Source organism: Pristiophorus japonicus, chromosome 2 (assembly GCF_044704955.1).
Source record: "Pristiophorus japonicus isolate sPriJap1 chromosome 2, sPriJap1.hap1, whole genome shotgun sequence".
NCBI classification, from domain to species: Eukaryota; Metazoa; Chordata; class Chondrichthyes; family Pristiophoridae; genus Pristiophorus; species Pristiophorus japonicus.
Genome location: NC_091978.1, coordinates 222,417,043 through 222,440,743, shown reverse-complemented (window position 1 = coordinate 222,440,743; position 23,701 = coordinate 222,417,043). Strand labels below are relative to the sequence as shown.

The 23,701-nt window shown below is 41.6% G+C and overlaps 1 protein-coding gene across 1 annotated transcript in view; it reads right to left on the bottom strand.

The window, feature by feature from the left end:
• Window positions 1-23,701, bottom strand: part of LOC139229846 (collagen alpha-1(XXV) chain-like) — a 321,691-nt gene that overhangs the window by 244,750 nt on the left and 53,240 nt on the right. The window contains exons 12-16 of the mRNA XM_070861466.1: window positions 16,208-16,240; window positions 16,043-16,078; window positions 11,711-11,755; window positions 2,324-2,386; window positions 1,729-1,797 (exon numbers count right to left, since the gene is read on the bottom strand). Of these exons, the coding sequence (XP_070717567.1) occupies window positions 1,729-1,797; window positions 2,324-2,386; window positions 11,711-11,755; window positions 16,043-16,078; window positions 16,208-16,240 (246 nt within the window). The remainder of the gene's footprint in view (window positions 1-1,728; window positions 1,798-2,323; window positions 2,387-11,710; window positions 11,756-16,042; window positions 16,079-16,207; window positions 16,241-23,701) is intronic.

Genomic DNA, 23,701 nt, shown 5'->3' with positions numbered 1-23,701 from the left:
AATTTCTGCAGATGCGTTAAACACATTCACCCATCAGTGGATTTAATTAACATGGAGTGCCACCTGACTCACTTTGATTTCTGTTTGGCGGAATGGTATACATTTAACTGGTACTGTTGGCAGTGGATTTGATAATAGAGATGAATTAAAAATAGCTGGGATTCTTCTGCCTTTATTCTACGGCCAACAGTCTACGTTATAAATCTAACTAATATGAGTAGTGCTGTTATTATTCTGCTGGTCCTTTCCCTGCCCTCTGCCCCTCACCTCCCCCCCCCCCCACCGGGGTTACAGTGGGTACAGCTGGCTCTCCCCGCCCCTTGGATTACAGTGGGTACACCCGGTTCCCCCCCCCCCACACCCCCCAGGGTTACAGTGGGCACAGCCGGTTCCCCGGTTCCCTCTCCCCGCCGTCCCCCCCCCCCCCCCCCCAGGGTTACAGTGGGTACAGCAGGTCCCCCCACCCCTCAACCCCCCGCCCCCCCTCCGCCCCGCGCCCCTGGAGTTACAGTGGGTACAGTCGGGTCCCTCCCTCCCTCACACCCCCCGGGATTACAGTGGGTACAGTCGGGTCCCTCCCCCGCCACCCACCAACAGCGTTACAGTGAGGTACAGACGAACCTGGGCATGTGGTACACCCTCAGGTGCAATTGCGGGACGTACTCAACCAATGTTATTTTATGTGAAGCAGAATGGGGCATTTGTGAAAGACATGATAAGGTGTGATACAAATTTTAAATCTTTCTGCCTTGCAGCTTGCTGTGGGTTTTTTTTGCAAGTGGAAAGGAATCTCCCGGCACTCAGCCTGTGTGATGTGCCCTTGGTGGCCATGTATCTGCCGATGTCTCAACCAAAGTTAATTCTGCTTTAGAAGATGTTTCAACATATTAGTACTATCACCATCCAGTTATGGTGTTGCTAAGCATCTGGTACTATGGTTACGTGCTTGTTTCTTTTCAAGAGGATGACAGTTGTTCAAGTCATAAAATACAGCAAGACTGGGGAGCAGGATGACATTTCTGCAAAGTCCAAAACAGGAAAGGAACAGGCCAGGGGATGAGATTATTACCTTAGTTCTGAGGTTTGCTTATCCCATTATGGAAATGTACTGAAAAATGTAACTTTAATAATTAATGCCTTCACATGATACGACATGGAGTAAATGGACAAGAATGGTCTCATTCAAAGAAACTGATTTTTGGTGTCTATAAGCTACAAATTTCTGGACACCCTGCTCCCAAACTAAATAGGGACAATTTTTTTGGGTGAATGACCAGTTGACCTGACTCCTTCTGTGTTTAATCTCTAAACTGCAAGCAAGTCCTATTCCTTGCGGACACACAAACAAGGTGAGCTGCCCGTGAACTGAAACCACAAACGTTCTATAGCGATCCAAAGGAATTCACACAGAACAACTGTGGAGACCTGAAAAATCAATCGTGAACAAGTTCCTCCAGCCTGACAGCAGTGCATTGTTTAAACTGAGTTGTTTTTTTTGGTCCATAGAAACAGACCTTCAGTCGCCAACGATCTCCTGTTTCAGTTTAACAGTAGAAAGGGTGATGAGGATGAGGATCTGTCAACCCTTGCAGCAGACCGAACAGAAACTAACAGCACATATCCTGTGCAGAACTAATGGTCGGGCGAATGAACAAATCAGAGCTTTAAAGATCACGTCCACCAGTGTGAATACTAAGCAAATCCTCCTGGGTAAAAGATTCAGCTGACCTTTGGGCCTGTAGGTCCAGGCAGGCCAATTTCACCTCTTCCTGGTGGCCCTCCATCTCCTTTTTCTCCCTGTCAAAAACACCGTAAAACAAACAGCATAACAGATATGTCGGCCCAGGTTCCCCTGCAACAGCAAGATCGGCATTGTGCACCATAAATTCCATCGTCTAGTGCACCGATCTCGCCGTTGGTAACTTAGTCCATGTTTTCCTGCATTTCCAATTAGAATAGGCCGCGGCAAGAATCAGAGGTGGTGCAGCCCACAGCTAATTCTTTAACACAACGGAGTTATACTTCTGCACCTTAAGCACAGTCGTAGGTTCAGACGTAGTGCATGATTGACCTGTTTGATTATTTAAATACAAAGAAATTCAATTTCAAAAACAGTTTGTATTGCGCACAACTTTACACATTCTTATTTTTAACTTAGAATGAATAGCTTTTCTTCCTCTCTCCCTTGAAATGGACTTGGCACCATTGCTCAGTGCAACTTTTCTATATTACTGGCCACAAGTATTTTGCATTGGGTTTCCATATAATCACAGCGCCAGTGCCCTCAGATATAGGCTTTCACACCCAATTACATTGATCTCACCTTTGTTCCTGGTAACCCAGGCAACCCAGGTTCTCCCTGAGGTCCCCAAAAGCCAGGTTCACCCTAAAATACAAATAACAAAGTTATTATACTCAATCTCAACATGGATTTGAACCTTTAGCTTGCTAAAAATGTATGTTTGAAAATATGTTTAAGCATTCGTCAGTGTGGTTAACAGGCTAAAGGTTACAGTAAAGGAGGTAATAAACAATGGATGCAGCACAAGATTTAAATGAGAAGGTTGCATAGTAAAGAACTACTTCAAACGGACTCGAGTGCTATGATGTCAGCCAATCACAAACAGTCATGAAGCCGGATGCAATGTTGTGCACAGCAGAAAATGAGAGTAAAAGTAGCAGACAGGTCATCCAGCTGAGCATCAGTGCAAGTCCAATATGGAAACAGAATATCCCCTAAGGCAGAAGATGTGAGACTCGAGTAAGTATATTTTCATTCTCTTATTGTACCCAGAGCTGGATTAAAAATTCCTGGGGCCCTGGGCAGTAAGAATATTTGGGGCCCTCCCTCGGCTCCTGTGGAAAGCACACTCCCCAAGCCTGAGCAGAAGTACCCTACCTCCAAGAGCTGCTGTGCTCATGCTTCAGGTTTGTAGTCAGGTTGTCCCACACTCCTGATCTTTGGGCACCCTGTGCGGAGGGAAGCGGGCAGGTTGGAAGGCCTCCTCGTAGGACTGCTCTTGGGCATGGCCAAGGCGGCCATCAGCCGGTCCAGGCAGTGGGCGGTCGAGGGGGTCATTCAGCCCGACTGCCTGCCTATCTTACGGGCTTGAATCCGAGCCAGGGTATCCCTGGAGATGGAGCACGCTGTGTCCACCGGTACGCTCGCGGCCTTCCGCGAGAGGAGGGCGCCGGAGGGACTGGAGTGCATCATCACCCCCAGCAACCAAATTTTAATTTGAACCACTTGTCTAAAGATTAATTTGTTTAAGTTTGTCGGTTTTTAGTGCCCCCACTCCCTTTTAGCCAGGGGGCACTTGTATAATTTGTGTTTTGGTGCCCTAAAAAAAAAACAAGGGGGCACTTGAAAAGGTTTTGGAATGTGACCCGCCCCCTTTAATCAGGGGGCACTTGATTAAAGTATACCACAAAATAGTTGCAGTCAGGTTGGGAAAGGCAGCACAGTGCCGGAGCAGAGCCTGAAGTGGGGAGAAGGTGCTTCCTGCAGCATTCGGGGCTCAGCTTGACAGAGAGTAATCAGCGGGTGGCAGAAGCATGCCTGACATTTAGTAAATGTGTATATTTCTCAGTCAGCGGTAAACTTGCCGCCCTGAGACGCACCCTCTGTACTTGAGGTGAAACCCAGAGAGGCTTCCACAGACTCTCCCCTGCACTCTGCGTGCCTCTGAGCACTGCACTACACTAGACAATGCTGCGCAGTCCCCATATTTAGCTGTGTCCTCTGGGCATAGTCCCCATAGGCCTGTGCGTTAATCTGCCCTGATTGTACTGTCTGGACATTCTAGGCAACTATTACTTTAGTAGTTTGACCAGTTCCGTGAATGAAAATGAGCTCTAACATACACTCCACACGCCTAATAATCTTAACAATAATGTTTCCACACTTAAACTGATCTTTTAGTGACCAATTGGACAAAATGAAAGGAAAGATTTTAGCAAAATAAAAACTTATATGTTGACTTGACTGAAGAGCAGATTAAAACATCTTTTGCATGTTATAATTTTAGCAATTGGAAGATTCTTTCCTTTTATAGTAGCTGTATTTCTGAAAACATTTCCCCAGTGCATAAGAAATCTTGTGTTAAACATGGGTTCCTGTGTTTGTTCTTCCAGACTTGGTGCCTTGCTCCATTGCTACCACTGTATGACTGTGGTAAGTCTAGAGACCGCACATAGATCGGATCCTTCAAAGCACATGTTGGATTTATCTTCAAATAGACTTTTTCTTTGTTCATCCCAGATGTATAAACTAAGTTGTAAGTGAAAACACCCCGATCGTCTCTCTTATTTTTGAAAAGTCTTCATACAATATCCCCAACAGCTCGTACTAATAATAAAAACGCAACAACAGCTGGTTACGTACCAGCCAATAGAAAAATCTATGGCAGTATGTCAAACCCCAGCCCTTTCATGCTCTCAGGATGACAGTAACCTTTCAACTAAGGAGAGGCCCACTGACACACAAATGGTGCTTATAAAAAAATGTAATTTGAGATACATATGAGATGTTGATATAATTACATCTATCTTAAATTGAAAATATGCATAACATAGCACAAGGAAATATAATTATATTATTCATCACAGCTAGCAAGAGGTGTGAATGCCCACTCTGCAACTAAAGACTGCGTTGCAATTGCTTCCTAACTCTCAAAATGTTTAACACATTATTTATTTACCTTTCCTGTCAAGAAGTTCACTTTAATGAGGTAATTTATTGATAGGGATGTGAGGTTACGTTTGAACACAGATGGACAATTTAAAAGTTCAGGAAAAGTTTTCTCCTAGCCCGCAAACTGTGGAATCTTTATCTCTCAGTCACCCCTCCTCGTAAAATCTTCATATTTTTAAAAGGCAAGTTTGGTGTCTATCACCAAACCAATGCTTCCCGATTAATCTTGTGTTTTCCTTTACTCTTTTCAACCTTGCTGGTTTCTTGCACTACAGTTCTTGACCCTTCAGCTTAGTTTATCCATAATAATAAAAGTGCAGCACAATTCTCAATGACTTTAGTGGCATTATTTTTCAGGGTGTTATTAATGCGACTATTCATTTTTCTATCTATTCAGTAGAAATAATTAAAAAAAGGCAAATTATACTTGTCTACAACAATCAGATAAACTAAAAACAAAGACAGCTACACTATCATAGGGATTGTCTAAGCACATCTGTCTCTAAATATGAGCTGTCAGCAAACACACACATCACTAGACCTCATTGGAGGGAAGTCGATGCTGTCTCTTGATCAGGGGTACCATTAACAATCCAGGGTCTTCCCTTCCTCGATTGGCATTGGCACTAGTATTTCAGAGGGTTTCCTCTCACTTAACTGGGAGTGGCACTAATAAACCTCAGACTTCTTACATTTGATCAGCAGGGACATCAACAATTCCAAACCTCTGAATACTTGATCAGGAGCAACAATAGCGGTCCCTAGATTCCTGACATTTGAATCGGGAGTGGCACTAATAATCCAAAGAAATCACTAACACCATTAAAGAAAAATATTTCAAAAATCGTAGAAAGGTACAGCACAGAAGGAGGCCATTCCGCCCAGCATGTCTGTGACACCTCTTTAAAAGAGCTATCCAATTAGTTCCACTCCCCTGCTCTTTCCCCATAGCTCCGTAATTTTTTTTCCCTTCAAGTATTTATCCAATTCCTTTTTGAAAGTTACTACTGTATTTGCTTCCACCACCCTTTCAGGCAATACATTCCAGCACAAAGGTTAGGAATAAATAAAATGACATTGATGTGACAAATGATTCTATGTAACTGACCCACTCTCTAATGGCACATTAACTGGACAGTCAAGTAATCTTTTGAAAGAATTTTCTTGAGGTTTTAAATCCCCAAATGCACTAGCATATCGGACGGAATGACATCCCCAGCCAGCGTTGTAAGGCTAGAAAACAAACAGAGCAGAAAATGCAACCACAACACCAGAAGGTGGCGCTGTTGTCTCTAGGTGTTGGCTCACACTGACCAGCAAACTTGGCTCTTTACCAGTGCACACACCATTACACTCACGCTACATGCACACACACAAACGCATGCATTGACACTCATGCACATCAAAGATGTGAAGTCAGTTTGCAGGTTTGTTATGATATTCCAGTTCTCATGATTAGCCTCTGGTGGATTTAAGGTGTTAGTTAATGTAGAAAATAGTATACTAATGAGCACATGTATGGTCAATCAGCTCTCCAGCTGCCTGCTGTGTTTTATATTTGGTGTATAAATACTTGCTGAAATTAATGCCTCACTTGCACTGTCCCGATGGGACTAAAGCCAGCTGGAAACATTTGTTTTATTTTTTGTGGGGAATCCTAGAACTGCCCATTGCACACCGATAGGATCATCTGCTGTTGGGTCTTGTCTACAAACAAGGGGCCCAAAAACACTGACACATGTGATCCTGGTGTATATGCTAGGATCTGCCCGCTGGTGATGATACCGACAAAGTTTGAATAGCCAGGGGGAGGTCATTTTAACTTATATGAATGGCATGGGCATCCTCGCCATTTGCAAAAGAGTAGATAGCACCTGGTCTGGGCTACCCCCACCACTCAAGAAATATTTTTGCAGGGAATATGGATCCTACATCCTGCATCCAGCAGGCCAGTTTGTCCACTTTCACTTGGTGTACTGTCCCACCGATATCCTGCTGGCCCTGTGATAAGGAAACTCCCGGCAGGGAGTCACCTCTCCTGGCCACACTCCATCTTGCACCTTGAACTTGCTAGGACTGGGTGGCAGCTCCACTCCTAATAAGGCCACGTAGAGACTGTTGAGTAAGGCTGGGATCCAGAGTATCTAGGTTGTGGCCTAATTTGCGACCCATCCCCCACAGTCCCACAAGACGTACGTTAGGGCTGGGCCTGAATGGCTGCACATTTTTGGCCTCAATCTGATCTTTTTGCAGACACTGTGTCGAGTTAAGTAGCATGGTAGGATAATGCAATTGAAACAAAATTTGTCTCTCCTAAAGCCTAGGATCCGACGTCCTAGCAGAGGGACGGCAGAGGGAGAAAAATCAAAAGAGCAGAGGGCACAATTCTGATGGGAAAACAGTACTGACTCATAATCTACAAGCAGTTCTGCAAATTTTGTTGCCTATTTAATTTAGTGTGTTTTATATATATGCACATGTGGTGGAAATTTACTATTAAAAACAATGAACTGATATACCTGAGGATAATCTTTCTGGTGATAAATTAACAAAATAATTTTTGACTGCAGAGGTTTCCTTTTTAGGTTCCAATAGTCACCCCCTGCCTCCTTCAGAGGACCCTACCTCATGCTGTGGCATGGCTCCACAGACACTTACCACCCTCTGATATGCCAATCTCCACGTGTGAGGCTGTTCAGTCACAGGGAGCACCGAGCATCAACACCTCACATTTCCAGCAGGGGTTACTGGATAACGGTCAGGAGCAGAAACCGAGGGTAATTTCCTGTTCTCTGGATGGAGAATCGAGAAGGCCCCATAACGGGCATGAGCTACTCTGCTCCAAGTTTTTCTCTACGAGCTGCACCCATGTGATTCAATATCCACAGGACCCATTCTTGCACCTGCCCCACTGCATTAGCACTTTGGGCCAATGAAATCTACCACAACGATCAGTAGCACCTACATTTTTTTTGATGACAATGACTGTGCTGATTAGTTCCATTAAAGGAAATAGAATTCCCACTGCTTCCCTAAGAGTTCCTGCAGTGGGAGACGCTGGTCTCATAATAAGGTCAAAATTGAATTAACATTACTGCCCAATGATTCAGTCACAGGTGTGGAAACTTGGTAGCAGGATATTGGCCTTTCCTCAACTTTTAAAGCCTGGCATACTGGGGGTAACCTGTGATACTTATCTCCTGGTTTTCATTACCATTGAAATCAATAACAGACAGCTGAATCGACATTGCACGTTTTACACCCAAAGTTAAAATGACCCTCAGTGACTCTTATACTGGAATTTCTATTAAAAAAGGAGACAAAGATGTGGGAGAGGGGTGACTATCAAGAACCCAGCATACTCGGGTTTTTGGAAGGGCACATATATATTACACACCTGCTGAGCCCACTCTTTGCAGTGCCTCAGAACCTAGCTCTCCCTTTGTGTACGGGAAGTTCACTACAAAACAAATTGAAGAGCTCATCAGATCCATATTCAAACCATCACGAAACACCATCGCTAAAAACGTATCTTGCTGGTAATTAGCGAGTCTTGACAGTTTCATATTTGGTTTGCAGCTGCTGCATGAGGCCTGCACTTTGGGAAGCGCGGTACCTGCACAGGTCTCATGTTGAAGTGCCTTCCCACAACAGTTACGAATCTTTCGCTGCCTTTGTTGGAGAAACAGCACAGCCGTGACGGCAGTATGTATGTGCAGCCACAAGGAGAAGGAATGCACAACAGAGCTGCTCGCAGATTTAAATACAGCAAACTCTGTTGAGCACAGCAGAATTAAAGTTATGCTATCGCTTTTGGATGAGTTACTATGGCAAATTATCAACTGCAGATAGAATGAGGAGGACCAAATATACATAGCTCCTGGCAATGCATGTCTGTGGTCAAAGTTCTTTCTTCATTTCACACATTAATCTTTTGAGAATCACAATAAGAGTTCTATTGTGACCAGTAAACACAGGCCCTGAATCTCTTCAGATGGTGTGCCGTCTTATCTTTGCCGTAACTACAGGTGTAAACAGGGTTTCTGCAGTTTTTCTGGTAACGTTACTGCGATGCAGTGGCAGAAAGTCTGAAGAATTTCAGGGGGCAAGTTTTAGAAAACAATTTAGGGAATATTGCAAGTTAAAAAATTAAAAAAATTTCCACAGGTCTCATATTTCTACAGTTTTACTTTACAATTCTTCGTTCTGAAATGGAAACAAATCTTTTGAAGGTGCTACAGGATTGAAACTGGATGTATATTTGGAAGCTGTAAAGGGCATCCTATGTTAGACAGTGAAAGATACAATGTTATTATGCTAAGTATTGACTTAAGTAGACTGGACTTAACTGGGTCAAACAATATGTCTAGTGCAACATTTGTAATAATATAGCAGTCAGTTGCTGTCCTTAGTGACGGGAACATAAAATTAACTGATGGCTTTATTAAAGGGGCATTATTACCCTGTATAAAAATCTTGCATGATGGAAATTCCTCAAGGAGCAAATTAAGGAATGCAAAGTTGCAGCAGTCATGGGGTTTGCCATCAGTCTCCCGCTTTATACTAATGCTGATTTTCTTCACTAATGAACAGAGGAAGGTATTTGTTTTGTATAATTCCAAAGATGCAATCTTACATCTTTGAAACTCTTCATAAATATTGTTATTACAAAAAGTAATTCACATTTGGGTACCTTGATTTGTCCCCTGTGAAAATTGTACTTGGTGGAACCCTTAGGTAAGCTCAGTGGAAACAATGTTGTAATTCAGAAGATGGCAATAGCGCAGGGAAGAGGTGACTCCCAGGAGGAGTGGAGGATGGAAACCAAGTTCAGGGCAACGAGGTGGTGGTAGGTCCCATTGCCCCACTTCCCCACCATTTCCACCACCCTGCCCAAATGCAGGCACAATTAGAGGAGGAAAATCCAGACCATACTGTGCACTTTGCATCAATGTGAAGCCAAATCCAATTTATCTTGATGCAAACTGTCGGATAACTGACATGTCGCAGTGACACTGACGTGGTGTGTTTTTCTGATAGTCTGACCAAATGCTATGGTAAAGTGAGAGCTCTGAACGGCACAAGCTGTGTTCAGGATTGAAGTGAAACAAATTTGATTTTCTGGCAATATGTCTCAGTTTGTAAACCCAAACACCCAACAAACACGAAGACATAGAACACACAAGTGTAGTCTTCCATAATTTTCATAAGTAATGAGACATCCCAACTGTAAAACTATGAACCCTAAACTTAACAAAAACATGTGAAGGGTCCTTGTTATCTGGTCCCCACTGGGTTGGTATAGGTGGCTACTTGATAGGTTTCCAATAAGTATTCTGCATGATTTCCTACTGATGTCATGATTTCCTACTGGGTCTTCGTGACGTTGTGCTTGACTGGAGAAACAGCATGCTAAATCCAGCTCTGTCACCCTTCGCATTGATGACCACAAAGTCTTTTTGGGCAGAAGGATTATATTGTTTACATTATATTCCATGCTTTCATTTGCCTTAATATTTAGTAATAGAAGTTAATCAACTGTCTGTTGTAGTTATAGTATGACAGGGTACTCCTATACTTAGTGCTTCCAACTGATATGAGTTTTCCACATTTTCAATATTTTCCATTGTAATACCTTATTTTACTATCAATAATGAGTTCACCCTGCTGGGAAAGAACAGCAATTATTGATAATGTTGGTGTATTAAGCTATCAGAAACTGATTACCTTGAGTGAGAAAAGGCCATTTGGCCCATCAAACCGCTCCTTCCACAGCCCGTGTTCAATGTTCTCTATCATGGACTCTACCAAACCCATTTAGTCTGCTGAAGAAAGGCTCGACACATATCTTCCTGCCCCAAAAGCTTCCCATTGAATAAGAAATTGTGCTGTTAAACCAATCACATGCTGAGTCCTCCTCTACCCAAACAGTATCCCTCATTTATTACACAGCTCTAATGAACAGGAGCAAATCATTCTCGCTGAAAGGGTATGTGCAAACCCCTACTTTAGCATATTTACATACATAATGATGCAAATTTCACCATCATACTGCTTGCACTCAGTTCCAGTGACAAAAAAGTACACCCAGCTCTTTTGGTTTTCGTTTTTCTCTCATACAAAAGTTGTGCCATTTTAAAAAATAAAGGTGATGCATTAATTGAATAAAAAACTGCCGATTTATAGCAGGAGGGGATGGAAAAGAAACTTCTGTTTTTATCACACAAGGGATAGATATAGTTTTAATGAATATATAAAAATAATTAGATCAGGTAGACTTTATTCAGGTAATTGAGGGCTGTCCTTTTACAAAATAATAATTAAAAGTAAATTTTGTTGACATTGTACCCTTGTATAATGCCCAGTTCCTTGTTACATTCATAAAATTATTTGAGCCAAATTTCTGCTAATATATGCACTATGATTATCTGGGGAACTTTAAATTAATAACAAAGTTATAGAAAATGTAGGAAGCATATGGGTACAGCAGCATACTGGTTAAGTCGTGGGACTAGTAATCCAGAGACGTGAGTTCAAATCCCACCATGGTAGCTGTGGGAATTTAAATTCAATTAAATAAATCTGAAATAAAAAGCTAGTATCAGTAATGGTGACCATGAAATTATTGGATTGTTGTTAAAAACCCATCTGGTTCACTAATGTCCTTTTGGGAAGGGAATCTGCTGTCCTTACCCGTCTGGCCGAGATGTGACTCCAGACCTACAGCACTGTGGTTGATTCTTAGCTTCACATCCCGTGAATGAATAAATTATAAAAAAGGAAGATGAAGGCCCTGATCAGTTCTGATTTAAAAAACACGACAATTTTTGATCATTTGCAAAATAAAACCAACCAAAAGGGATCGAGCAGCTTTAAATGTCAAGTAAGAACTAAAGGGAAGAGCTACAAACAGAAACATGTGACTGGGTATCAGAAACCAAGCAGGCGAGTGGCAGCATTGCTTGCGGATTCTTTACTCCACGTCCACCCCAATGTACAGGCTGCAGCAGTCATTACCTTTATCCCAGGGAGTCCAGGAAGCCCAGGAAGACCTGGTTCACCCTACACAGGAAAATTACAAAACATTATAGAAGAGTGTTCAGCTGTCTCAAGAGTCTTGTTTATCTCCACCTCAATGGTAGCTCAACAACATCCCGAATCACGATTCAATTGTTAACAAATGCAATAGGCCTTTTGATTTCATTTCAGTCCAGTTCAGGCAGTATGATTTAATAAGCTATTCAACATGGAAACATTTTCAAATGTACTTTTCTTTTTATCCAGTACAAACGTGAATTGGGGCAGGATTATAATTTAATTTCTGGTTAAGATGTTCACATTTCCACATTTTTATGTGAAGTCACTGTAATGGGGCACGAGGTGACACCATCTATTAGAATACTGCCCATTCACATCTGGGGCCTAGATTAAATGCTGCCAAGATGGAGAGGATAAAGGTTTCCTCCCTATTTCTGCAATTAGGTGATCTTACAAGCTTTGGCAGACTCAATCCAGCTCCCAGTGGACATGACCCCCCACCATTCAGTTGCCCTTACAGTGGAGCTAATTGGCGCTGAGTAAACTCTGGCATAATTTTCGGCTAACAATCACATCATGCACAAAACACCCTGATGTACAGGCTTAACCTCATGCACCATTGCAGATAATTCCTCTTCACTTATCAGGATTTACATTTTGGAGAATGCCAATCAAGGATGAATACCAGGCACGAGTATTTGTTCCCGATTTCTGCCAGTGGAAATGTACTATCACTTGCTAAATGGAAGATTTACTTCATACCCCAGTCTTTTTTCATTGAATAAAAGTGTTTATTTTTCCCCCTCCCCCCCGAAGGCCTCGATTCTTGCTGCGGTCGAGTTCCACCAGGACTGACAGCTAGCCAGTGCCTTGTCCAAGTGATCGAGACATCACAAAAGCAAAATACTGCGGATGCTGGAATCAGTAATAAAAACAGAGAATATGGAAATCTCAGCGGGTCAGGCAGCATCTGTGGAGAGAGGGTCGTCGACTCGGAACATTAACTTATGTTTTTCTCTCCATAGATGCTGCCTGACCCGCTGAGATTTCCAGCAATCTCTGTTTTTATTATGACCTAGACATCAATTGTCCACAGATTATTTGACTGTGGAGGAAAGTATTGATCTTATCCTCATTTGATGTCCCTAAAACATGGTTTTCTACAGAAGACACTGGACAGCAATCAGGAGAGGAAACACGTCCCACTCTCTGGACCAAGGAAGCAGAGACCAATTGTAACCTTTCAACTCTGCCCTCAGCTGAGATCAGCAAACTCAATGTAGATGGAGGCTCAAACCTGACCCTCCTGATCTGTACGGTTCAGACCTATATTAGGTGGTGAATTTATTCACTGAGCTGGTGAGGGAGCTGTCACTGCGTCTTTTACAGAACTTTTGTACAATGCGCCATGATTTGGTGGATTTACTGACTACAGAGGGCTCTTTCATTCAACACGGGTTTGGATAATAGGTTTCTGTTTCTGAATTTTGAAGGGACATCACCAGTGTAAGAAAACATTTCTTTTAAAACAGGAAGAAATATTTTGTTGTCTATGCATCAAAGAAACAAATTGCAATCATTCAAATAAAATATGATTCCAAGATTCAACAAGTAAGATCATAGCACTAAATGCTACTGCAACAAGTTACTCGAGCATGTGCTGATTTCTAAATGGCCAGTGGAATGCCTTACATACCACATTGATTAGCTGATGTGAAAGTTCACGAAAGTTCAATGACTGACGCTAGACTTTCTTGTCGTGATTGTTTTCATGTTCAAACTATGAATAACTCCAGCAGTGTTGTCACTAATGTGCATTGCAATTGATATCTACAATCTGCTATTGAAACACAAAAATGGTGGGAATGCAAGTCTATCAACATCTAAAAGAGAATGATAGGTTAATGTTTTGGATGTGATCCTTCATCAGAACTGGTAATGAAGAGTCTCACCCGAATCGTTAACCTCTCGTTCCTGTTTCAGTTGCTGACTGAAGCGCAGCACATTTTCAGCGATTTCTGTTTCTTTTTATTTCAGATTTCCAACGTTCATGTTTCTTTTTCTTTTTATCTGTGATCCACACTGTTGCAGCAATCTCTGTAGTAAAAGCGTGGTGGGCAAACATGGGGAAATGCTGCTCTACTTTGCTGTGCTCCTATTTACTATACCAGACAGATATATATATGTATATACATATACATACACATGGCAGGAGTGTATGGAGGGTTGGAAATGCCCCATGCGCATAGGATAACATCATCAGAGATTTAGCACATCTGTTTGACTAACTAGAAATTATTCACCAGCATAATGATAACAGAAAATATTGAATAGGCTAAGTGAAAGGTGGGATTGTATAAAAAAGGATCTGTGGAAAAGGCCATAAATACAATTCTATGAAATGATATATTTGCAAGACAGCAAACATACATAGTTTACCTTTCAAAACTTTACAACTATGTGGAGAAGTGTTTCCTTCTCTTAACACCTCACTTACGAAGCATTCATCATCAAATTGTCAAACAGCCAGTGGATCTATTTTATCTATAGCCAATTTGAAGAAAAACAACACACAAATATTGGTTGCCACTGCACCCTGGTGATTCTGCTTATGAGCTGGACCACAGGGCGATAGGAAAGTGATGGGATTCAGAATTCTCCACAAATGGCAAGCTGACTAATTTCAGCTAGTTCATTAGTGGAGAGGTTTGGTGCCCTTCTGTGCGAACTGGGAGCAATAAAAAGAGGCATCACCCCAGAGATGTAACTGCATATAAAGAAAATGAGGACAGGAGTATCACAATAATTCTGGGATTTGGGGTAGGAGGAAAGAGGGACATATACCATGTTGGGGCAGACTCACGCACTACCTATTTGTCAATGAAAGTGACACTGGCAGAGCCCTTCCCACAGGAGTGGGATGTGGTGCAGGGAAATTCAAAAGAAGGCAAATATTACAGATTGAAAATAAAATAATAAAAAATAACCCAACAGAACAAAATTGAAGCTTCAAATTTATTTGATATATATAGATATATATATATATTTATTTTGAATCAATCTCTTGTTCACATATATGTATTAAAAACTCAGTAGGGATTTTTAAGAGTGAATGGGGGTAATTTTGACTTTTTGTGATAGTATAAAACAGGCGATAGTGAGTCAGCATCCTGTTTACATCTTCATGTACATTTCATTAACTTCAATGGAAATAAAAATCAGCGGAGATGTAAAACAGGCTGCCAATTCGCTCTCACCTGTTTTACATTATTACACAAAGTCAAAATTACCCCCAGTGGTTCCTTTATTAGGGAAGCTCTTTTCATTGTAATCTACCAGAAAAGGAATGCAATGTCAATTTAGAAATGGATGTTTTTTGTATCTAGCATATTCCCGGTATCTGACATCAAGCAGCACTTGTTCTATGGTATATAGGTCACTAATTCCCAATATTCCATACTCCCATGATTCATCTTAATAAAGAAATACTACAGGAGTGAATGTAACTTTTTGGCCCATGAATATCAAACAGACTTTTATTGGTGATAGCTGACAAGTGGTTTTTCTTGGGCAAGTTACCAGACTGATCTACAACTAACAATTCAGGCAAACGACAGACTAATTTATTCTCCTTACAAATGCTGCAGGGTAATATAAACCTGATCATCAATAACTATTGAAAAAAAGCAGTAATCAGGTTGAAAAGAAAAACAAAAATCACGACTTCATTGCAAAATAAATGTCAGCAAGGATTTAAATATTGAAATTTATCTTCCATTGTCCTCAGACCCGCACAGGTGGTTGGCTGAGTGAGTATAATACTGTATCGATAAAAACAGAGATAATTAGGAAATGCAAAAGGTACTTCCTGAATTATGCCTTGCTAGATATGTTCAAGACTTTTTATAATCATAGTAATTCCTTTTTAATATTTCTTAGACTATAAAAAACCTCACAAGAGGTTAGTGTTTTAGTAAAGTGTTCAGAATTAGAGCATGTTAAGGCGACACAATCAAGCGTGTTAGTAGGAGCCTCACAGTCTATTCATTGTTAAGTTCTGATCGATTCCTAACTATTTGTTTTATGAACTGTCTACCTTTGGGTATTGATTGAAAGGCCGATGCCAAAAAGTCACTGTTAATTCTGCCTCTTATTCTTTCTATGACAATTTCCTACTTAGGTCATCAGCAGACGCAAGAGCAATGCACAAAGCTAGTTAATTCTTGCCCAAAGACAATCCTATTTACCAACTCAGATTCTAGACATTGAAAAAGTTAAAAAGCAGACTCATGCTTTTCTCCTTGCTATTACCTTTTGTCCCTGATGCCCAGATTCACCTGGTTCACCCTGTAGAGGAACAAGAGAAAGGAAAGACGCCATTCACCTAACGATCTTTAGAACCAGTAGTCATTCGACAAAGTTCAAAGCCAAAAAAGAAACTGAACCTAAAACTTCAGTAACAAGGACCAGTCTAACCTTTATTCCAGCAGCTGATGATCCAGGGTCGCCCTAATTACAATCAGAGGGAAAAAACAAACATACATTTAATCATGCAAGTAACATTTAAAGGTAGTGTAGAAAACATGGACATATTCTTTTCCAAGTGATTTGTCATTCATTTCATTGCTGTTTGTGGAACCTTGCTGGGTACAAATTGGTTGATGTATTTGCCTACATTACAACAGCGAATACACTTCAAATGTAACTCGTTGGCTGTGAAATGCTTTGGGATATCCTGGGGACATAAAGACACTATATAAATGAAAATCTTCCCTTCCACATTGTTCCATCAGTTTGCCGCTTTGATATGACTGCTCAGAAAAGTTGGCAGCTCTGGGTTAAACCAGCACTACCATTGCTAATGCCACTTCTTAATAAAGCATAGAAAGAACACTTGGCTAAGAGGTCAGATGGACAATAGCAGTTTTGCTTTTGCTTCCCTGGTGTGGAATCCAGCTGATAGCCCAGCTGAGAACTGCAAAACAGATCACATGAGTGACTGGCAGACTTGAGTGTCGAACAGCCTGGGACTTCAACCTCTGGCTCCTAGATAATATGCGAGTCTCAACCAGTCTCGGAGAAAACATTATTATAAGTCATAGCTATAACCCCCGACCAATTAACAGCAGCCAACTGGGTTCATTTGGTTGTGGGTCTTCAGAGGAATAGCATTTATAAGGCATGTATCACAATCAACAAGGTATATATGTCACTGCTACCAAACTCTGGTTTGAAAAAGGAACAGAAATCTTGTGCAAGTACAAACCTTAAACTACAGTGTTCTGAGCATGCAATATAAAGACAGGGGGCTTCATAAAATGCTCATCATTAGTAAACATGTATACTACAACACGGATCACTGAGGGTCTTTTCAGCGCACTCTGTCATTGTCCCAGAATTCTGCATGTCAAAAAAGCTTCATTTCAAATTAATAAAAAGCTTCTACAGAATGATTTTTTTGGCACATCAAGATGCAGAATTTCAGTACTGAGGAATGGAAAACTTTTCTCACCGCGTGTCAGTACCTTTCAGCTCGAATATAGCACAGCCACATGTAAAATAAAGTTCCTTCTACTCTTGCTCTAACATTGAGCCCAATGTTCCCAGGAAAATATTTGATTTTTCAGAATAACCATTCGTTAGAACTCTGTAAGTCTACCAATTTACATAGCTTTATGCTGTGAAACATTCCCTGTTAAGAAATGGCTTCAAACTTCCCAACTCCACTTCTTATGAGTGCCTTAACACAGCTGACAGAGAGAATAGACTTTCACCCTATTTGTCTAGGCTGGATTCCATTCCAGGTGCCAGAGGTGAAAAATACAATGCTGACCCATTATAAAAATCTATATGTACTGTACTACTACAGTCAGGAGATAGTAGAATGCTAGTCTAATACAGGCAGAGCAGGAGTAGGAAGGTAGTGCAGGGCTCCCCTGTTAGGGGATATGGCTCATCAGGGGAAGGCAACAGCAGCCAAGTTTATAGCACCATGGGTGGCTCTGCTGCACAGGGGGGCAGGAAAAAGAGTGGGAGAGCTACAGTGGTGGGGATTCTATTGTTAGATAGGCATTTCTGCGGCTGCAATCGAAACTCCAGGATGGTATGTTGCCTCCCTGGTGCAAGGGTCAAGGATGTCTCGGAGCGGCTGCAGGGCATTCTGGAGAGGGAGGGTGAACAGCCAATTGTCGTGGTGCATATAGGTATCATCTATAGTCAAAAATGGGATGAGGTCCTACAAGCTTAATTTAGGGAGCTAGGAGTTAAATTAAAATTTAAAGGTAGTAATCTCAGAATTGCTACCAGTGCCATGTGCCAGTCAGAATAGAAATAGCAGGATAGTTAAGATGAATACGTGGCTTGAGGAATGGTGCAAGAGGGAGGGATTCAAATTCCTGGGACATTGGAACTGGTTCTGGGGGAGGTGGGGACAATACAAACCAGACGGTCTGCACCTGGGCAGGACCAGAACTGATGTCATGGGGGAGTGTTTGCGAGTGCTGTTGGGGAGGGTTTAAACTAATATGGCAGGGGGATGGGAATCTATGCAGGAAGACAGAGAGAAGTAAAATGGGGACAGAAGCAAAAGGTAGAGAGGAGATAAGGAAAAGTGGAGGGCAGAGAAATCAAAGGCAAAAATCAAAAAGAGCCACATCACAACATAATTCTAAAAGGACAAAGAGTGTTAAAAAAATAAGTCTGAAGGCTCTGTGTCTCAATGCGAGTAGCATTCATAATAAGATGGATGAATTAACTGCACAGATAGCTGTTAATGGATATGATGTAATTGGGATTACGGAGACGTGGCTCTGTGATGACCAAGGCTGGGAACTCAACATCCAGAGGTAATCAATATTCAGGAAGGATAGACAGAAAGGAAAAGGAGGTGGGGTAGCGTTGCTGGTTAAAGAGGAGATTAACGCAATAGTAAGGAAGGACTTTAGCTTGGATGATGTGGAATCTTTATGGGTAGAGCTGTGGAACACCAAAGGGCAGAAAACGCTAGTGGAGTTGTGTACAGAGCACCAAACAGTAGTAGTGAGGTTGGGATGGCATCAAACAGGAAATTAGGAATGCGTGCAATAAAGATACAGCAGTTATCATTGGTGACTTTAATCTACACATAGATTGGGTTAACCAAACTGGTAGCAATACATTGGAGGAGGATTTCCTGGAGTGTATAAGGGATGGTTCTCTGGACCAATATGTCGAGGAACCAAATAGAGAGCTGGCCATCCTAGACTGGGTGTTGAGTAATGAGAGAGGATTAATTAGCAATCTTGTCATACTAGGCCCCTAGGGGAAGAGTGACCATAATATGGTAGAATTCTTCATTAAGATGGAGAGTGACACAGTTAATTCAGGGACTAGGGTCCTGAACTTAAAGAAAGGTAATTTCGATAGTATGAGACATGAATTGGCTAGGATAGACTGGTAAATGATACTTAAAGGGTTGACGGTGGATAGGCAATGGCTGACATATAAAGATCACATGGATGAACTTCAACAATTGTACATCACTGTCTGGCGTAAAATTAACACGGGGAAGGTGGCTCAACCGTGGCTAACAAGGGAAATTAGGGATAGTGTTAAATCCAAGGAAAAGGCATATAAATTGGCCAGAAAAAGCAGCAAACCTGAGGACTGCGAGAAATTTAGAATTCAGCAGAGGAGGACAAAGGATTTAATTAGGAGGGGGGAAATAGAGTATGAGAGGAAGCTTGCAGGGAACATAAAAACTGACTGCAAAAGCTTCTATAGATATGTAAAGAGAAAAAGATTAGTGAAGACAAATGTAGGTCCCTTGCAGTCAGAATCAGGTGAATTTATAATGGGGAAAAAAGAAATGGCAGACCAATTGAACAAATACTTTTGTTCTGTCTTCACTAAGGAAGACACAAATAACCTTCCAGATATACTAGGGGACCGAGGGTCTAGCGAGAAGGAGGAACTGAAGGAAATCCTTATTAGTCAGGAAATTGTGTTAGGGAAATTGATGGGATTGAAGACTGATAAATCCCCAGGGCCTGATAGTCTGCATCCCAGAGTACTTAAGGAAGTGGCCCTCGAAATAGTGGATACATTGGTGGTCATTTTCTAACATTCTATAGACTCTGGATCAGTTCCTATAGATTGGAGGGTAACTAATGCAACACCACTTTTTAAAAAAGGAGGGAGAGAAAACAGGGAATTATAGACTGGTTAGCCTGACATCAGTAGCGGGGAAAATGTTGGAATCAATTATTAAAGATGCAATCGCAGTGCATCTGGAAAGCAGTGACAGGACCGGTCCAAGTCACCATGGATTTATGAAAGGGAAATCATGCTTGATAAATCTCTAGAATTTTTTGAGGATGTAACTAGTAGAGTGGACAAGGGAGAACCAGTGGATGTGGTGTATTTGGACTTTCAAAAGGCTTTTGACAAGGTCCCACACAAGAGATTAGTGTACAAAATTAAAGCACATGGTAGTGGGGGTAATGTATTGACGTGGATAGAGAACTGGTTGGCAGACAGAAAGCAAAGAGTAGGAATAAAGGAGTCCTTTTCAGAATGGCAGGCACTGACTAGTAGGGTACCGCAGGGTTCAGTGTTGGGACCCCAGCTATTTACAATATACAGTAATGATTTAGACGAAGGAATTGAATGTAATATCTCCAAGTTTGCAGATGATACTAAGCTGGGTGGCAGTGTGAGCTGTGAGGAGGATGCTAAGAGGCTGCAGGGTGACTTGGACAGGTTAGGAGAGTGGGCAAATGCATGGCAGATGCAGTATAATGTGGATGAATGTGAGGTTATCCACTTTGGTGGCAAAAACAGGAAGGCAGAATATTATCTGAATGGTGACAGATGGGTAAAAGAGGGGAGATGCAATGAGATCTGGGTGTCGTGGTACATCAGTCATTGAAAGTTGGCATGCAGGTACAACAGGCAGTGAAGAAGGCAAATGGCATGTTGGCCTTCATAGCGAGAGGATTTGAGTATAGGAGTAGGGAGGTCTCACTACAATTGAACAGGGCCTTGGTGAGGCCACACCTTAAATATTGTGTACAGTTTTGGTCTCCTAATCTGAGGAAGGACATTTTTGCTATTGAGGGAGTGCAGCGAAAGTTCACCAGACTGATTCCCGGAATAGCAGGACTGACATATGAAGAAAGACTGGATCGACTAGGCTTATATTCACCAGAATTTAGAAGAATGAAAGGGGATCTCATAGAAACACTGGATCAACTGGGCTTGTATTCGCTGGAGTTCAGAAGAATGAGAGGGGCCCTCATAGAAACGTTTAAAATTCTGACGGGTTTAGACAGGTTAGATGCAGGAAGAATGTTCCCAATGTTGGGGAAGTCCAGAACCAGGGGTCACAGTCTAAGGATAAAGGGTAGGCCATTTAGGAGCGAGATGAGGAGAAACTTCTTCAATCAGAGAATTGTGTACCTGTGGAATTCTCTCCCACAGAAAGTTGTTGAGGCCAGTTCGTTAGATATATTCAAAAGGGAGTTAGATGTGGCCCTTATGGCTAAAGGGATCAAGGGGTATGGAAAGAAAGCAGGAATGGAGTCCTGAAGTTGCATAATCAGCCATGATCATATTGAATGGTGGTGCAGGCTCGAAGGGCCGAATGGCCTACTCCTGCACCTATTTTCTATGTTTCTATGTTAATACTGGCTATAGTTAGAATCAGCAGTTGCTGATTAATTTAAACTCAGCTGAAGTGAGTCATCTCAAATAAGAACATAAGAAATAGGTGCAGGAGTAGGCCATTTGGCCCCTCGAGCCTGCTCCGACATTCAATAAGATCATGGCTGATCTGATCCTGGCCTCAACTCCACTTCCTCGCCCGCTCCCCATAATCTTTGATTCGCTTATCGTTCAAAAATGTATCTATCTTCACCTTCAATATATTCAATGACTCAGTCTCCACAGCTGTCTGAGGTAGAGCATTCCAGAGATTCATGACCCTCTGAGAGAAGAAATTCCTTCTCATTTTTGTTTTAAATGGCGACCCCTTATTCTGAAACTATGCTCCCTAGTTCTAGATTCCCCATGAGGGGAAACATCCTCTCTGCATCTACCCTGTCAAGTCTCCTCAGAATCTTAATGTTTCAATAAGATCATCTCTCATTCTTCTAAACTCCAATGAGTATAGGCCCAAGCTGCTCAACCTTTCTTCATAAGACAATCCCTTCATCTCAGGAATCAACCCAGTGAACCTTCTCTGAACTGCCTCCAGTGCACGTATATCTCTCCTTAAATAAGGAGACCAAAACTATACGCAGTATTCCAGGTGTGGCCTTACCAACGCCCTGCACAGTTTAGCAGGACTTCCCTACTTTTATACTACATCCCCCTTGCAATAAAGGCCAACATTTCATTTGACTTCCTAATTACTTGCTGGTTCTGCATGCTAACTTTTTGTGTTTCATGTAAAATGCCACCACATTTTGTAATCTGTCCCCAATTAAATAATAATTAGCTTTTTTATTTTTTCCACCAAAGTGGATAACCTCACATTTTCCCACATTATACTCCATCTGCCAAATTTTTGCCCATTCACTGAGCCTATCTATATCCCTTTGTAGATTCTTTGTGTCCTCCTCACAACTTGCTTTCCCACCTATCTTTGTATCATCAGAAAAAGTGGCTACATTACATTCGGTCCCTTCATCCAAGTCATTAATATAAATTGTAAAAAGTTGAGGCCCCAGCACTGATCCCTGTGGCAACCCATTAGTTACAATTTACCAACTGAGAATGATATTATAACAACTTGTATTTACAGATAGATAGTGCCTTTAACATAGTAAAACTTCCCAACAAGTTTCACAGCAACATACAGACAAAAGTTGGCACTGAATTTAAGTGATAAAATTCAGTTTTCAGTTGGAAGTATTTGTCATCCTGGGATAGAAGCATCATTCCAACCTGTGATATTTACACTTTTGCTGGAATTCCAATACGTTATCCTGCATTGGTCAATCAAGTAGAATGCTGTGCAACCCTCATGGCCACTTTATGGATAAAAATAATTCAATTTTAAGTGTGTTGCATAGTCAATGAGATCTAGATTTCAAATTTCAACTCCCGAAGAAAAAAGACCACTTGGCCCATCGAGCTTTTTCCTTTCGCAGGCCATGCATACTTAACTCTAACAGGAATTTTACCCCATATATTTAAGAACATAAGTACATAAGAAATAGGAAGAGTAGGCCATTCGGCCCCTCGAGCCTGCTCCGCCACTTAATAAGATCATGGCTGATCTTATCATGGACTCAGGTCCACTTCCTTGCCTGTTCCCCATAACTCCTTATCACCTTATTGTTCAAGAAACTGTCTATTTCTGTCTTAAATTTATTCAATGTCCCAGCTTCCACAGCTCTTTGAGGCAGCGAATTCCACAGATTTACAACCCTCCAAAAGAAGAAATTTCTCCTCATCTCTGTTTTAAATGGGTGGCCCCTTATTCTAAGATTGTGCCCTCTAGTTCTAATCTCCCCCATCAGTGGAAATATGCTCTCTGCATCCACCTTGTCAAGCCCCCTCATAATCTTATACATTTCGATAAGATCACCTCTCATTCTTCTGAATTCCAATGAGTAAAGGCCCAACCTACTCAACCTTTCCTCATAAGTCAACCCCCTCATCCCCCGGAATCAACCTAGTGAACCTTCTCTGAACTGCCTCCAAAGCAAGTATATCCTTTCATAAATATGGAAACCAAAACTGCACGCAGTATTCCATGTGTGGCCTCATCAATACCTTATATAGCTGTAGTAAGACTTCCCTGCTTTTATACTCCATCCCCTTTGCAATAAAGGCCAAGATACCATTGGCCTTCCTGATCACTTGCTGTACCTACATACTATCCTTTTGTGTCCCGCTGTACTGCAGCACTTTGCAATCTTTCTCCATTTAAATAATAACTTGCTCTTTGATTTTTCTGCCAAATTGCATGACCTCACACTTTCC